This window comes from Diachasmimorpha longicaudata, chromosome 5 (genome assembly GCF_034640455.1).
Source record: "Diachasmimorpha longicaudata isolate KC_UGA_2023 chromosome 5, iyDiaLong2, whole genome shotgun sequence".
In the NCBI taxonomy this organism is placed as follows: Eukaryota; Metazoa; Arthropoda; class Insecta; order Hymenoptera; family Braconidae; genus Diachasmimorpha; species Diachasmimorpha longicaudata.
In genome coordinates, this window is record NC_087229.1 from 9,462,475 (window position 1) to 9,480,737 (window position 18,263).

At 40.6% G+C, this 18,263-nt stretch overlaps 1 protein-coding gene across 1 annotated transcript in view; it reads left to right on the top strand.

Annotated features, from left to right (window-relative positions):
* The window catches only part of LOC135161993 (neuroligin-4, Y-linked-like), a 144,874-nt gene that overhangs the window by 107,756 nt on the left and 18,855 nt on the right, over positions 1-18,263 (top strand). Inside the window, exon 8 of the mRNA XM_064120031.1 lies at positions 7,840-7,991. Coding sequence (XP_063976101.1) covers positions 7,840-7,991 — 152 coding nt within the window. The remainder of the gene's footprint in view (positions 1-7,839; positions 7,992-18,263) is intronic.

The following is an 18,263-nucleotide window of genomic DNA, read 5'->3' on the forward strand; positions in this document are numbered from 1 at the left end:
ATCCTCAGCTGCATTAATTAGCAGATACTACGCCGGGAGAATACTCACTGTAGAGGTGGTTGACGATATCCTCCCTCTTGACTTGTTTCACTGTTTCACTTCATAGCTTTCTGAGATACCAGCGTCTTGCGCTACATCATCTCTCAGTTTTTTTTTCCTTCATAATTCCTGGGTTCCTTCATTCACGCATTCACCTTTGCATTGCAAACTAGGGAGGTAATTAAATTCAAAATCTCGTGATAGAAAAGCTGGAAAAATTTACCCGAGAAATGAAGAGGCCTTTCTCACTTTAGTAATGCTCTGGGGCATGAGAAATTGGATGAATTCGTTGAATTTCTTTCATACTCATTTTCATACTTTTGCCTTGATGATACGTCATACAAATTAGTGTCTTAGGTTATAGAGGTTATTATTGATGATGGAAGATCTGGGTCAGAGATTCTTCAACTGAAAATTCATGACCTTTCGTGGAGTTTATTGCATTGAAATCACAATTCATATGAACAACTGTAACCTCGTAAAATTTTACGGTCTCCCTGCATTAACATCATTACTCACCTACTGCTTCGTGACACCGACCCCATCTCCACTGCTGCGTTAATCTTGAATTCATAGCACGAATAGGATTTCCAAATTTCGCCAGATTTGAGACAGTGTTTTTATCATGTAGATTTGACAGTCATGTTTACGACGGGTGTAGATCCTTAATTGTCTGAGAATTTCATAGCACTTTGGCCCGTATGCTCCAAGAAACATCCGAGAATATTCCCTCATCCGTCTGCTCTCAGAGATTCTCGAACATTTCAAATCCGAATAAATCCAGGGAGCTTATCTCAGCGCCTACCACCCCCGACCTCATATAGGCTGTGTAACCCCTGCAGAGACCTCAACGCCATCTCTTATCTAGAAGGGCAAAAATGTTGAAGGAATAAAACCGGCGTGTTGATGTCTTCAATCACGTTGTGAGCATTGAAAATCCCAGCAAATCCTCATCCGGTTTCAGCCACCAATCAACGCGAAACAATTCATTATCTCATTTTATTAACGGACAAGTGGATACAACGCATATCAACAAATGAACAATTCATCACATGTTCATCTTCGAAATGAAAGTGAGGATGAGAAGGATTGAAATATTCAATGAAGGGCCTCATTTATTCAGTGACATCTTCCCCGGCCCCATCTCTCCGGACGAAATGTCGTCTTAGACATGCATCACAACAGACAAAACAAGAAAACATGGAAAAAAAATAATACTCAGTCGAGACAATGGAAATAGTTCGTGCCGCGACGAGGCGTATAACCTCGAAGGGCGTAGGCTACAAGGGGGTGGATGACGAAAAAAAAATCAAGATGGCGAATGGTATTCCGTGAAGAGTGCTTTAAGTCGAAACGGAGACAGAGGCAGACGAGAGGAAAAATAAGAATGGAGTGTTAGGTCGAATGACCTGGGTTGTCACGGAAGCTGCCAAGAGAGAGAGGGAACGAGGTGGCACTCAGATAGTGCGAAGGGTTGGCAGTATAACGACACAGTGAGGTTATGTGCCACTAACAAAACTCGGAAGCGCTGCCGTGACGAAACTATTTTCAACCCATACTGTTGTCTCGCTACAGTATATAACCACTGGGGAATATGGTCATACACATGTGTAGAACCATGTAGATATCACTGAGATATTCCAACATTTCGCTGTTTATGTGGATGGAGGAATCTTGTGCATGAGGGGGCGAAATAATAGGCACTGGAAACAATAGTCTAGGGGTTCGCACTCATATTGTTGTTTGGATGTTTGAAAGAAATGGTGGAGTAAATTGTAATTTCGTGACTGAAATGACAGGAGAAAATGGCAGCATCAAAGGAAATAAAATGGGCGGCATCCGTAGAGATTTCGTAAAATTATTGAGCAGCTCAGGCAATAATTGAGGACGAATCACATAAAATGCTCTGGCATGTGTCCAATATTTTTTAAAATTCTCATGTGTTTAGGCGAAATTTTAAATTCGGGTCTAAGCCATGTGATTCCTTGATAGTTAGTAGCATTATATAGTTGAAAAGGAATTGCTTAAAAAAAAAACAAAGGACGCATGATTGAGATTCAAATTTATGCAGTCGTCAGGGTGTGCTGGTTCGCTCTATTTTCATCTTTATCACCAGTTTCTTTTCTGTCTTTAGTGGAATGTATGTGTGCCCTGTTGAGACGCCATCAAGTAAAATGCCCCGAGCAATATCCCACCCGCCATCACCGGTATGTATATAACGTCTTCCTCTTGACGTTGTTTTTTCATGCCCCGTGTGAATTTGAATCATTTTTTTTTGCCTCTAGCCCTATCTTTTTTCTCGCCCCTTAGTCGCCTGCAATACTCGGGTGATATGTATCAGGGGAGAAACGAATTTCTTCAACGACGTGTTTGCAGAGTGGTGGGATTGAGAGGTTAGGTTCTTCACTCTTCTGCTGTCTTGGTACAAACGCACTCCAGAGTCGGGTTGAAGTTTGTCTGTAATACTCTTCGGTATGTTTGCCGATCTAACATTGAACACATGAGTGAAAGAAGTGGGGTATATGACATGTATATAGGACCATTGTACACTACCACATGGTATACCTTTGGCGAAGCAACCACTGGATAATGGCAAATAAAACCGATTTCTAGGTTCACATCGGCTCCTTCACGTATGGTATTCTCGGGTGGCAGTGGTGGGGGTGGAATTTTTCCCACGGTAGATAGGAATATCACGCTTCGTGTGCTGCAGGTTTAAGGGTAAATACAGGGAAGTGGAATCGTTATAACAGAAAATTGGAGGTCCTCCGGGGGGAATTCGAGGAAAAATCGGAACACAGGAGTATATGGGACAAGACAAATGCTGGAGTATCCAAAAATTGTGAGGGATTGTTGAAGTCATTATTGGTTCTGCTTGCTGTTTTGATGAGGGCAGGGAGCTTTTGTCGGTCATTAGGATTGTCTTTATATTATAGCCAGATGGAGCGGAGAAATTCTACTCTCATCGTGACTCTGCTTTTGGGGGATTCACTTGTTGTTTTTCTCCACTCAGATCTCATTCTTTTGGTTATTTAGAAGGAAAGTGAAGATGGTCATTAATTTCTCGGTTCAGAAGTGTCTAATTCTTGCCCAGTTAGCGTTGGCAATATTTCATGGGAAGAAAAAAAATGCCAGATCAAAATTAGAAAGCTTTCATATCGACCCCAAGCAGCGGATGTGACAGATGGAACCGGAAGATCTTCTCTCAACCGGCATCAAGATAAATGAATGGATATATGTATTTTTTGTTTCCTTTAACATCCCTCAGAATTTCTACTCTCTGCTCCGTTTCATATTTTCCCCCACCTTCTTGAGACAATTTCGCATCCAACTTTTCGTCGCACGCTCGACCAGATCCATATAAACCGCAAGTAGAAAGGTACCGGATACTTTCCCACGGCTCTGTGAACTTCATTCCACCAGAAACGAGCAGTGGAAAATGGTGAAAGACGCTTCTCACTGTAATTTGAATACCACCAACGACCAACTTTCTGCCTGAGGTCTTCCATGGTCTTCTATTCAGAGTTCCTTCAGTGGAAATTATCAAGTAGATACAGAGTCGTTGGCAAGGAGAAAAAAAAATCAAATTGCCATTAGGAGGATGGAAAAAAGAAAACATCATGGAGCTTTCAACGAAACTTTTGGAGTTTAAAGTTTTCCCAGTGAACGGGAGAAATTGAAAATACAATTTATGTTTTAAAAATACATTTTAATGAGTGGATGAGGCTGAATGATAATATTTTCAATATTTCCATAGCGATAATCAACTTTGATAAGCCAGCACCTCAAATTCTCGCGATAATTCAGGCCTCAGAATTCACGCTAACAATATTGGTTTAGTGGTTCACCGGAGGTGTATGAAACTCACTATTTTGAGGGACAATTATTCAGGAAAATCTGTCGCGAGGGCCGTCCAATACTGTGACATCGGCAATTTGTTAACCCCAGTAGCCTGACGTATATAAATATCTTTTTCTCGGTTACATAAATCAACTCTGGGACAGCCATTAATATATGGGGTGAACGCGGTGGACGTCAAATGGGCTACTATAGACCGATTGACAAATTCAATGTGACAGATACTCCGATATCATCCAACGTTTATCGAGTGGTTTGACCATTAAAATTATTTTCAACAGTTTTCAGACATTTTTCTCCAAGAATTTTTCGTTCCGGTCTTTCATGTATTCAATCTATGAGAGAGATATTCATTTCAGTTTCTTTTCACTGGATTTCCTTTTCAAACAAATATATTTCGGAGTATCTGTGCATCAGGGAAAGAAATTACAGTTGAGGCTGAAATGAACTTTCAAAAGATGTCAAGATTATTTAGGTCCTCATGTCGGAATTTGGGACATTTATGATGATACAGACGTCGGTTTACCGTCTGCCCTCTGCCGTCAGATGGACGTCAAACACATCGTTTTTCTATGATAGATGAGGTTGAAGATCAGCTCCTGATGTAGCAGCAGGGAAACTGCTCCCTAGTAGGGCAATCCCGCTCCCCCTTGTTTAACAGGATTGGCCAGAAAACCAATTTTTATTATGCAAATATTGATAATATCACGTAATTTCAGCTGAATATCTCAATTTCTTCACGTAAGAAAATTGATTTAAAAACCCAAATCACTTTCTATCGATTTTGTAACATATTTCCATCGGAAACTGGAGGTTTTTATGGATTTCCATCTCCCCCATAATTAAATGGACTAAACACATCATTTTTATGGTCATCGCCGACGTTAAGGGCCAACTCCCGGTCCAGTACTGCTCCAGGAAAATTGTTGTACCTGTGTCACGATTAATCGGCTCGTGATTTGGCCGCGGTGGAGTTTATCGGATGACTTAGCCTTTATGGAGAATCGATATCCCATTGAGTGTTTAGAGTCATGTCAAATCGTGTAAGGTTAATTCACCCGAGATCAATTTTGAGAGAAGTTTCAAGATAATGCCGGCGACATTATTTCCCGTGACCATAATCTTCAGCAACTGCTTCTTGTCTGTAATATCCCCACGATATTTCGCCTGAATCGATTATTCCAACAACATCTGCCCGCAACCGAGTACGAGTCGAGAGGATGTGTTGGGAGTGAGACGAGAAATTTCTCTTCCCAATGCGACCCTCTCGTCGAAGAAAATTGTTTTCGTGTTCCGTCGCACACGGTGGAAAAGCTTAACGGGTAAGCTCTGAGGAGCTTCGGACCCTTCGGGAGTTTACCGATGAGTTAACATACAGTCTATTCTAATCGAACTTTAATACTATAATAATATTGAAGGGAGAGGATGAGGAATCGAAAGTAATCAATGGTTTTGGGGAGCTTTTAAAATATCGTTATGATTTATTACCGATTTGTTACGTAATCAAGATTCCCAAGTGTAGAATTCTAGTTGAGGAATTTTTCAATTGAATAATATTTTCTGAACCATTTCAATATATTTTTCCTGTAGTCCTGAGTAACGTAATCCTTCCATATATCTGTATAAATCAATTTCGCATAAATCCATCGAAATCCCCGTTTCGAAGAAGTGCCATCAATTATGCAAATGCATAAAAGAATTCACGTATGCATTTTGTTTCTCTCCCTGTATCTGAATGTTCCTTGGATCGAGATTAATGTCTCCAAATAATGCAACTTTTTTCCTCCCCCGTCTTGCATGTTGTGCATGCAGAGTGCCTAAAAAAAAGTAGCAAAAAACATCCCCATTTTTATCCGCTCGTAACCTTATTCCAAATTCCCATCGCACATTCCAATAAAAGTTGGATAAAAATAGTCCTTTTCTTTACTTCGTTTTGGTGAAAAAAAAAACTGGACACTAGAAAAATCCCACATCGATATTTTCCACGAGGTTTTTTTTTTCATTCAAACCGGCAGAGCCAGCGGCAATAGACTGACCGAGCATTATTGAAACCATAGCTAGAATCCTTTGGCAGTCCTCCTTTGCTTCAATACCCCAAGTACAAGCCTTATATCTCCGGAAAAGTCTTCGACGACGTGGAACAGAAGGCACCTACGCTGAATCACTATATGCCCGTGATCCTCCAACTGTGAGAGAGTGAAACTCCATCTTTTTGCCTTTTCGCAGATGGAAAATGATGAAAAAAAAAATTATGATACTCTATTTCTCCCGGCGGAGGAGACTCGAAACTTGCGAATTTTTTACTTCTCCTCAGACATTTTATTTTTCTTTAGTCGGTCTGTACTCTTTTCCAATCCCGCAAAATTGATGTCTACACATTGTGGGGAGGATATTGTATTGGATCTTGGGGCTGCTGGATGTCGTCAGTTCTCAGTGTCACCTTGTTTCAGAGTATTGGAGATACAGGCCTGCTTCAGAGACTTTGCAACTGATTTCTTTTTGCTTACCCATTATTAGATTTCAATACCGAGAGAAATTTCCGATAGAAATTATCCTACCCTCCTGTAAATGTTATCATGAAGCATCTTCACCCCTTTCTAATCTGACAGTTGCGTAAAATGTTTGATTTTTATTACCAAAAAATGATAGGAGTTGGTTCGTAGTGAAGAAAATTGCGATTTTCCATTGTCGTAATATTAAATTCTTCTTTTTCACTTTGCAATGCAGAAATTCAGGGTAAATGTCTATTTGCCTGTTTAATTTCATCCATTCCCCTAGCACCACGATGGCGTGCAAAATTTCTGGGCTGTATTGAATCAACTTTGTCGAGTGGTAGAGCCAACCATGCATATCCATGTCCCATAAACACGTGAGAACTGCAGGAACGAGAGGGTGGAGGAAGAGGAATGGCGCATCTCGAGTATTCGTCACTGTCTTTGAGATGTCGGTACATCTTGCGCTTGTTTCACAAACTGAATTTCATCATTGTCGAGAAACTTTAGTTAAAAGCAAGCGCCGGAGATTGAGAGCCAGCTGGAGTGAGGCGTATAGTTATTCAAGACTGTATATTTCACGATCAATCTAATTATTCTGGGAGGGATAAGCTAATTGCACCGCATAATTCTGGAATTGTAGGTGATGTCTGCGCAAATGGGGGTGATTGGAAGTTTTGATAGCTGCATGACATCGGTGAGGCAGAGAACATTTAGCCCTGGTGATTGTCCAAAAAAAAATTCACTGATTGAGGGGAAAAAGATTTTTGGGAAGATTTTTCTACGTTTCAGAGGGAAACGTAGAAATTTACCTCTTGTTTAGCTATCATTTTTTTGGGGAGGGTTGCAGTGAACCTCTGGGGGTGAGGGGAATCGATAGCGCATCGAGATATGGTGGATGCACCGGAAAACATCCCTGGAATCTCCGGAAAGCACGCCCCGACGCTTTTCGGCTGATATGTTACATTCGTAATGTGGATTTCGAGCAGACTCACACGGTGATAAAGAGAGGGGATAGCTTTTTCGGATTTTCAAGAAATGGGTGCACGTCGAGGATATTAAAGATTCATATCGTTCTTGAATTTGTAATATTTTCGGGGAAAATCGTGTATTATTGGGGGAGAATTGAAAATTCAGGGGTGATTTACCGGGGCTTTTAAGGGAGTGACGTTTAATTAATTTCCGAAAAAAATGAAATTTGTGTTGGAATTTAAAGAATCTGCGAATTACAGACGTGACTATTCAGTTCAGAACTGCAGTGAATTGTTCAATTAATAAATGAATAGCCAATGCTGTCCCTCAAACTTTTCACCCAAATTAATTTTGGACTTGGAAGGAGGAAAACCAGTTGGGGAGGGCCCTCATGGCATCTGATTTATAGGGAGGGAAAGAATCTCTAATTTATGTGGTTGAAGGAATATGTACATGAATTTCTTTTTCATTTTTACAGAAAATGGGAATATCTCACGGTGAGGACTTGCCCTACATCTTCGGTGCACCACTGGTGAACGGATTCAATCACTTCCGGAAGAACTACACGAAACCCGAAACGATACTGTCCGAGAGCATGATGCAGGTCTTTGAAAATTTTATAAAATCCGGGTAAGTAATAAAAATAATTTTAAAAAGGCCCTCAATTTATATTCCATTCTCGCCATTCGTTTCGCATACTTAAAATTCTCGGAGATTAATACTTTTGGCAGGCGCACACCCTGTTCATGAGTGTGAAGAGCCAAACAGACTCAATGCAAAAGAAATAAAAGCAGAGAGGGGGAGAGGGAAGAAAAGGTAGTTGAGGGGTGAAAAAAAAATTTTCACGAAGAAGAGGAAACGAGGGAACTCGGTATGTGTGCAATTCAGAGAAAAGGGGTGGATGAGGAGTGAGGCTGAATTTTCCATATTCATGAACGGTCGACGTGAGTACTCGAATTAAAAGCGAAAATATTTTCGAGGCCACCCACTGGGTAATAACTTCGTCGAGTTTATATTCGCGATATTTTTGTTTTTACCGTTTTCCAACTCGGATTTCTTTTGCCCCTTTGTTGAGAATTTTTTCTCGCGGAGAGGGATCCGACCGTAACGACGCTGATTGACGCCATTTTTTTTTCTCCTCCATGCAGTCCTGTAAATAAGGGCTAATTAGAAATTCAGCATGGCAATGTGAGAATGGGAATAGCTTTTTTTCGAATATGTTTGGATGAATCCAGAGAGCTATTCATCGCGTAAATCAGACCGAGTTCACGCGATGGCATTACAACTAGTACCGAAAATTAATTGTGTCCCTTCTTATACCTGTCTATTATTAAATCAAGGGTATTTTCCGAGAATATAAATAAAATAACTTCATTGAATTTATATTAGCGATATTTTCTTGTCAATGCTTTTCTCTTTAAATTTCTTCCTCCCCTTTGTTGGGAATATTTTCTGGTGAAGAGGAGCTCGACCTTAACGACGCTGATTGGCGCCATGTTTTGATTCCGTGCATCACTTCGACAACAACAACAACAACTAAAAATTCCGCATAGCCATGAGAATAATTTTTTTTCCAAAGAATTCGCATGCCAAACCGTTCATCGCATAAATCTTAATTATTTCATGCAATTACCCTAAGCGAATAACACACTAATCGTCAATAAATCACCATAATTCCCACTCAATTATTATATCAATTCCAACCCCTCGCCCCCTTCATGGAAAAATTATAAATCTCTCTTCCCCAAAACTCCCAATTTAATCAATTACATTTGATTAATTTCGCGACTCGTCACCCTTTCCAATCACCCATCTCCACAATATCCCCAGTGTATCCCCCCAGATCACCCTACCCTCCTCCCACAAATGACAAGTCACAAAGTAGCTCGAGGAAAATGCTCCAGCAAGGGGGTGGGAGAAATTTGAATCACCAACCAGTACTGGATATAATCTCTTATCTTCACCCACCACACTACAAAGTGTCTCTATCTTCCCCACGTATAATGTAACCATTAAATCTCATACCCCTGTGTCCCCCTTATCTAAGTGGTGCAATCGAGCTTGCAATTGACTTTTTGCCCCTCTCACCCCCTCCAGCTCTCACTCCGACCAGAAAATACGTGTATCGCCAAGTTACACTGGGGCGTGTCTGACTGCACACGATCTAAACCACTGTTATAACCTTCGTATTCACCAGTCCTCCCCTCACTGCCGCTTTTCCCTGGTGGATGGTATATTGCACTCCCATCGCACACCGCCCCCCAACCCCTAGCCCATTTTCTCCCTCAATACCACGACAAACTTATTGGCGACATATGCGATGCTTTCCCCCTTGCCATCCCTATCCGGCACTACCATTGAACCTATGAATATGCAGGAGTGAGCGTCGAACGAACCGACGATATTTCGAGAGGAGTCACCTCGGGCGACAGTAAATTTTCTTTGTCGATAGACACCATGGAAAAAGCATTATTACTTCAGTTAAAAAATTTCTTGGATCTTGGGGAGTATTTCGGGCGGTATTCGCAGCGCGGTCAGAAGGGGAAATGCCAGGAATTCGTGGTTATTCGAGAAATCTTGACGACTAGTGGGGATCGAAAAGTGTAGACCCTTGGAGCTCAGCATGAGAGGAGGTTCCAAGTCAATAATGAGCCAATACTTTTGGCTTTGAGGTTTTCAAGGTGATCTTCTATGTTTAGAATATATCTTTGAGTCAAAAAATTGATGCTCATATATAGGGGAAGACATTTGTAGGAAAAATTGATGGAGAAAAAAAAATTCTACAGTTAATCAATTAATTCTGATCAAGTGCAAGTCAACTTTATAATCATTTGTGATTATTTTTATGAAAAAAAAAATAATATGGGGATAATCTGTTGAATTTTATTGATAAAAACAGTCCGATAGGACGGGAAATTAATTTATGTTCGCTTCCGAATTATTTTGATAAATAATATTACTTGTTTGTTCCGGTAATTTTTATTAAAATTTCTCTCTCCGTGACAATGACTCCCAGATCAATAACTCCTATTCGTGTACGCTGGCTAAAATGAGGGAACCTAAGAGTTTACACATCGTAACCTACGTCAACCACTATTGGGGAAGTAGTACGAGAAAAAACGGTATAGCTTCGTGTCCGCTTTCACTTGGTCTTCAAGTTGATGGAAAAGCGGAGAGTAGAGGTTGAGAATCGCGTCGTGATATTAGAGAGATGAAATCCCCCAGGGGGTAAGCGTGGACAGCTGCTTGGGATTAGAGGAAAATTGAAGTGGCCGTCATCTCCGGGGATCCGGGCTCGAGATAGCGTTCGTCAGGTATCACCAGAGGGGTGGATTGGATCACTCTATTGGGTGATCATAATTTTAAGGAATTTATTTTTCACGGAATAGACGACAGTTATCAATTTCCATTTGTGAGGATTTTTCACATAATTCAGTTTCATGCTCACGTACGACGAATCAACTTTAAGTAGGTGCCGTAAAAAAATTGAATCCTCCCACCCCGGCAATGTTCAGAATGTTCAATTAACACCGCAGTTATGGCTCAATAAAGCCCGTGATGAGCCCCATTGAAGCGACCCCAGTGATATCCCCTAATGTGGGGGGAAAAACCTGAGTAATTAATTGCTCAACTTCTGCGTTCGCTGCACGAAGAACAAGGTTGAGTGAATCATTAGATCGAGCAAGATTGTTATTTAATAAAAAAAAAGATTCTGGGGAACAAATTTAATTAAAATCAAAAGTGTCTTCTATTGATAGAGATTCACAACAATTAATATTATTATTGATATTACTGAAGTACTTATATAGTCCAAGAGTTAAAATTAACTTGACTAGTAATTTCGGATAATAAAAAAAAATGGAAAGGGATAAATATTCCATTTTAAAGGGAACCATTGAAAATAAGGAAGACTCTGTGGCACCTGCACATCAACTCCAATTTTCACATCTCCAAATTGATTTTTTCCGTCACAATAAATCTTCGTCATCCCGCCGAGGCTCCCAATATCGTGAAATAAAATCCCAATGGCAAATATTAAAAATCAGTTTTTCAAGTACATTTCCCCTCTCCTCTCTCCCCCCACCATTGCTATCATCATACGTCAACCAGCGAAATAACGCTCGTCACTCAAATGGGTTAAAATATTGGAAAAAAAAGAGAGAGACCCAGCGTCGTTTAGTAGTCGATGTCCGCACTCTGTCTATCCTGAAATCAATCAGAACCACATTTGTTCAATTTACTCACGTGAAAATTTGAAAACCCACCCCTCTCCCTGAATCCACGACTGTCATTTCCCTCTTCGTTTTCCCCCTGCATTCTCCCTCCTGTTATCCATTTTGCAACAGTTCGCCACTCTACACTTCCATGCAGATACGTGACAATGTCCATTTTGTTCACCCAATTTTTACCAGCGATCGGCGAAAAAAGGATCCTGAATTGTTACTAAACTAAAAATTACCGTACCCTTTTACTTCACTTCAAACTTTTAAAAATATTCATCTGAATTCCCGATATAAAATTTCAAAAATGTTTACCACGTCCAATTCTTGGATTTTTGCCATTTTTCCAACTCACCCTCAATATCAACAAAATTGTTAACAGAGTATTATAAATTGTAATGAGAGTGTTCCATCATACAGACTTACACCAAAAGCTTTCTGTCACCCCTCATTCTCTTAATGGGAAATTTCTCATTATCTGTAATTGATTGTGTACTACCAACGACACGAGTAATACACAATTGTCATTCGTCCAAAAGTAACTTTTCAACAGCAATGGAAACTTGACACAAACTTATAACAATCGTCTTTCATTGTACTTTACGATAATTAGTTATTTCGTACACATTTGCTCGACTGGCCCATTGTCATGTAAATTCACTCCACCAGAGATAGCCGAGGGGTATGAGAGGGATTATCATAGCGGATAGTTGAACGTTTTCCACGCTTGACCGAGTTACCTCCACCCATTTCACCCCATCCCATCGTCATGCTCCCGAGTGTCTTTCTTCTTCTCGCGTGTCGCCTGTCTACGCTCTATGGTGAATTAAATCGCTACACACATAACACCGAGAGAGGGTGGAACTAGGTGGTGGGTAGGGGTGAGAGGTTCTGGCGCACGGATAGCAAGAGGAAGATGGAGGGTAGTGAGTGCATGGGGTGAAATTAAACGAACTCTCGTGCCGTAGGACCGACTACCCTCTCTCCTGTCGCTTGTACAGTGTCTAAATAGAATTAGCATTTTATCGGATAAGACCGGATGAAGCGGTCGGTGAAACGAAGCCCGCGGGCTTTACAAGTAATGCGATGCCAGCACAGATCGACCCACCAACCAGACTACATCTCTGATAACTCAATTTTCAGAATTTTTTTCCCTTTTTTATGGTTTGATACTTGTTTTGGTAATTGCTGCAACATTTTTTTTTAGTCAACTTGACAAAATTCGTACTCAAGAGTATGTGCTCTAAAATCAGTTAATTTTCATCGCAATTCAATCCCCCACATGAAAAAGAAATTCTGAGCTGAATAATTTTTATATAGGGGTTGAAATAATCGTATATTTCCGAAACCCACGAAACTCGTGTGAAAAAAACTCGGTTAAAACAGTAAATGAACTTGCGGTAACTCCGACAACATCAAGTGATCCTCGGAGTCAATCAACTTCCCACAAAAACCACAAATTTCCTGCGGAAAAATGAAATCAATATAATCCGCTTCAGTATCCCAGAATGAATGCTTTATTATCCACTACTTCCCGGGCAATTCCCAACTTTTTGAATGAACTTTTTCCTCGCTCCACAAAACGAGACTTGTGAGCGATATATAGAACCCCATTTCTCCTAATTCCGAGCGATTTTATTTGCTCACTGCACACACAAGTAGAAATACTCGATATCTACACGAGAACCGATGCAATTTCTTTCGGTTATACGTTAGCGAATGGCGCTTTCATTACGCGCTCTGCGCACCGTATTTGGATTTCCCGCCTGGAGTATGAGTCATTTAAAAAATGTACGAACTTCCTGTATATGCCTGACCCCCCCATATATTCATATTCAAACCGGGAAATTTAAAAATGGCAAAATCCCAGCGAACAGGAGCACTTCAAGCCCGCATTTGATGATTCATCTCCAAACTTTACCTCTTCACTCCGTAACTCATTAATCCAAATCCTTCTGATTAATCGAATTCCGCCAACATCATGTAAATCATTGACTTTCAAAGGTGCGTAAATCCAACTCGCAAAGAGTACAGTGGGGATAGTTAGCACATATATATGTCTGCATTATGTGCTGTTTGCATTGGGATTACGACAGTAAAGTACGACAGGCGTGACCTCCAGCCCTCTCTCCATCCTGTGTTTGCGATTGCCCGTTTTGTGGTTATTGGAGGGCAACCTACCCTCCCACCCAACCCCACCCACTCCTCCTCCTCCGCCGGCTTTGGGTTCTCAACGTTTGTGTTTAGCCGTAGATCGTACATACACACAAAGGACAATACACATACGTCCAGCAGTGGCCAAACGATTATGCTAAATTATTGTTTACAGCCGCTCGTATCCTATTTGTCTGTTGGCGTTGTGTTTGGTTTGCCGGGCGCCAGTTCAACTGTATCTTTAGCTGACCACTTGAATTCTACCGCATGGGGAATAATGAGCAGAGTAGATACGTCGGTTACGGAGAGTATTCGTTTCACTAGAGTATAATTATTATTGACGATATTGTATCAAAGAGAATTAGAATTATGGAGAGAAAACAAGCCGCAGGTCCACCCGAAAATCGACTCCAGGGACAGGCTGACCCATATACACCCCTTCGGAACTTTCCGAAACTCATCAGACACTTCACCCTCATGAATAAAATATATCACTAGCATCGTATCGGGGGTATTCATAAGCCGCCAATGATGTCAATCAGGTTATTCTTAAATTGGCTCACCCATCATCGGTTTCCGGCCACTTCCGAAAGGTCAGTAACCCGTTTAGGCCGGTTATCATAGTCAAAATTGATAAGGTATCGGGTTTAATCAATCTTTATTCCGAGATGAAGCCATCGTCTGACACTCGAGCCATCACCGATAACATCCCGAATGAATAATTTATCTTCACGTTCTTCAAACTTCCATCGATCCTAAACACACTGTTGTATCGGAAACACAACCCTCTCTTTTCCCCGTTGTACAGCATAATTCATCCATACAGGGTAATAGAATAATCACGTTCCATCGCTTCGCCGAGATTGGCGTACTTAATTTGCTTCCTGAAATTACAACTAGATCGATAACACCGGCTTTCCGTTTTCTACACCTTGTCTCAAGCCCTTTAACTCGCTGAGTGTATTATACGTCTAAGGGAGTAACCAGGTGCTATCTTTAAACCTGTTGATAGTGCGGTAGGTCTACTGAAAAAATTATGTGCTTGATGGTTATCTAATGGGGGAAAGAATGAGCCTGAATCAACACACAATCAACGTACATTCGCTGAAGCCAATAATTTTTTTCCTACACAAAGATTTTTCATCCCCAGGATGGTGTGATCCTCAAAAGCTCCTGTTACATCATAAATGTCAGTCTAACGCATATCCGATTGAACAACCACTGGTATCGTATCCGGTAACTATCACTCGTTATGTAATATTTGCTTAATGAGACTTGCTGTTGCGTAAAATTTGAAAGGGGGATGATTCAAAACTACACGAAGAAATCTAAACCACTGAAATCTAAATCTCCATTGCTTCCCGACCAACCGACAGCTGATGGTTTCCCATACACAGCAAACACATCAACACGGAAAACAACATTCTCGCTGATAATCGAATATAGGATCCTCTAAAAACAGACGGGACGACATGCATTAGCAATTTGCACGGGACTAAACAAAACACTCGCTTTACCAACAGCGTCCAGTAATTGTTAAATGCTCACTCATGAGTGATTAGTTTTACCATCATCCACGTTGAATTTCAATTTCGCACCAACAAATTTCATCAGACGGTGGATATATCAAGGTGGTGGATTTTCAGTAGTTTCATTCGTTTGAATCATCGCATTTCACGTAGATCGAAAAGTTTCATTCGCGTTTTCCGGGCTCTGGGGTAATTGGAGGTATTTAGGTACCTGGGCAATCCTGTTGCAGTTGGCTATCTACTCCCGACCGGTGAATCCGATGGTGTGGGAGGAGAGGGTTATGTCCCTCGTGCCAACGAGTCGACGTGATCGAAATAACGAGGTAATTGGAGCGTTCAGACGACGCCAGACACTACGGGAAGAGGGAGATCAAATTCCCCGCATTTCAGGAACTAACTGGGGGGGGAGAATCCTTTTTCACGTCCCGTGGGGTTTTGTCCGCAAATCGGGAATTTAAAAATTAGGGGTAGTTGGAAATATGCGACAGTTCGTCTATGTCAGCCATTGAATTTACAGGAGGACTTTGTTTCTCGAGCAAACTCGTCATCCCATCGAGCTCCGGATCAAATTTATGTGAATAACGTTCCCGGGTCTGTTTTTTTTAGAACGAAAAATATTTTTATTTCGACATTTTCGGCGTGGAAGACTCGAAAAGTGATAATTTAGTCCATTTAACGACAACATTTTAAAAGTTCATAATTCAGCAGCTATCTTCATCCCCGTGCACACTCATTAATTTACGTTATCATCCCGGTTAGATTGTTCATAGAAGTGAGACGTTAATCACGAGCTTAATTTGGTCAAGTAAACTTGTAATTTTACCGCTTAACTAGCGGTCAACCGCATATACCGTACAAACTCTGATATACACACGATACAACCGCCCGAGGCATTCTAAGTTACTACATCCCCTCGTAATCCTTTTACATAAATTCATAACTTGCACGTGGAGTCATCAATATTCCATAAAACTTCATCAGAGAATTTTTATAATTCATCAAAATCGACTCTACTTGAGAATTTTTAATGCTCTTCATCATGAACAGAGTGAAGTGGGCAATATTAATTATTCTTTCGCAATTAATTACCCATATTTCAAAGCCGATGTCAGATTAGTATTACATTATTTCCCTCCACCATGTCTGGTTATTTCATTGTGCTGTGTATTGAATTTGTTGGACGCAGAGCTTCAGCTTATTAACCACATCAATATTTTCGATAACGATCATATGCTGACGAATAATCCACCACATTTCACTACGGCATTTTGCGTGTATTCGGAGGAACAGCCAGTTTCACTACTTAATTATCAACAATTGAGTGAATAAATTCTACTCATCACCCGTTAATTTGATGTATTCCAATTTAACTGTAATAATACATAACTAAGCAAAATCTGTTCACGAAAATGAGTTACAGCTCATTTTCCGCGATTCACAACATCTTTCATTAGCGTTAGTTATCGGAAAAATTTTTCCTCATTTTTTTTTTTGTAATGAAACTTTTCCCTTCAGCTCCATTTACTCGTTGTTAATTAATTGTACTACTCGGCGCTCCGCCTTGGTATACGCCATCAAGGTCAGAAGGGGACGAATGGAGCATTGGAAAGGGATGATGAATTACACCGTGATGAAACAGAATTTGCGATATCAAATGGTTTTCATGGACGTCATTTTTAATTGTACCGGTTTAATTAACTGAGTATAATCATGTGCATTTTTCACTCATAAACTTTGCAAACAGACTATGATTCTGGAATTTCATGACTCATATGACTGTCTTAACTCATGAGTCTGATGAGATTCTGTCATTTATCGAAAAATTTTATTCAAATTTCTATTTCCATATAATTTGATAAAATAAAATTGTGACGAGGAAAATCCTGCGCCTTCTGACTTGAATTACTGCTACACGTTGAAATTACGCTTTAATGGAATCACCCGTAGACATGGCACGTGAATGATAGATTGAGATCAATTTTTAATCTTGGAGAACCTTTAGAAAATTTGTGTCAGTGTCAGAAGGATCTCGAGGATAGATTCAGCCAAATTGGATGAAGATAATCACCTCCAACTTGAAATTGTCAATATTCCTCCGAAGGCTTGTCACTAACTTATGAAAAATCTGATGGTATCGAGATTCATAAGCGTCTTGAGATCAATCAAAATGAAATAAAAAATATCTAACGACAGTATCGCTTGAAATGGCCCTACCCTCACAAAGCAATTCAGTCTCTAGGGGATTATAACTTCATTGCATTCTGATGATTGGATCAATTCTCAAGTGGAATATCCAACGAAATTAGATTCGAAGTACACAGCTTGGAATATCGAAATTGTGTAGAATCAACGATTGCCTTTGGAGGTACTGTTAACTCAGTTGTATTGTTGGGCCAGTCCCTAGTTTGGCGTATAGCTTCCCTTTGCGATACAGTTACCGTGTCACCTGGTAGTACATTCAAAGGATTATGGAGGCTCGCGTGCCCATAGGTATGCCAACGCGTAATTACTCACCATGTTACTAACCTAGATAATGGCAATCGAATCTGAAGCAAATCCGACGTTAGACACGACGTGATATAGGTCTTAACTCCCCAGTGACATGGCGTACCCAGGACTGAGCCAATAGACGAGTGTAGATTGCATTTCTCAATCGATTACATGATGGCACTTTGATTTGACGAGTAGCTGGTGAAATTGGCTGAGGCTCTACAAAATTATCTGCAAAATAAACCGTATCATAGATCAATGAATCTGTGGATTCTCCATCACAGCTAATAGGAAGCTCTTGTGAGTTTGCCAGTCCCTTAATCACCTACTCTGGAAATGTACCAATATCCTAGGAGCCAGTGTAAACAGATCACACGCCTGTTTTACTTCCTATGTGTGGTTTGTTCACCTGTATCCCGAAGTAGTAACCCCTATCATGGACCTTGTCTCAGTGTTCCCAGCAACCTTCATCAAGCTTACGGAGCCCCTCAGGGAATTCATGATGGGGA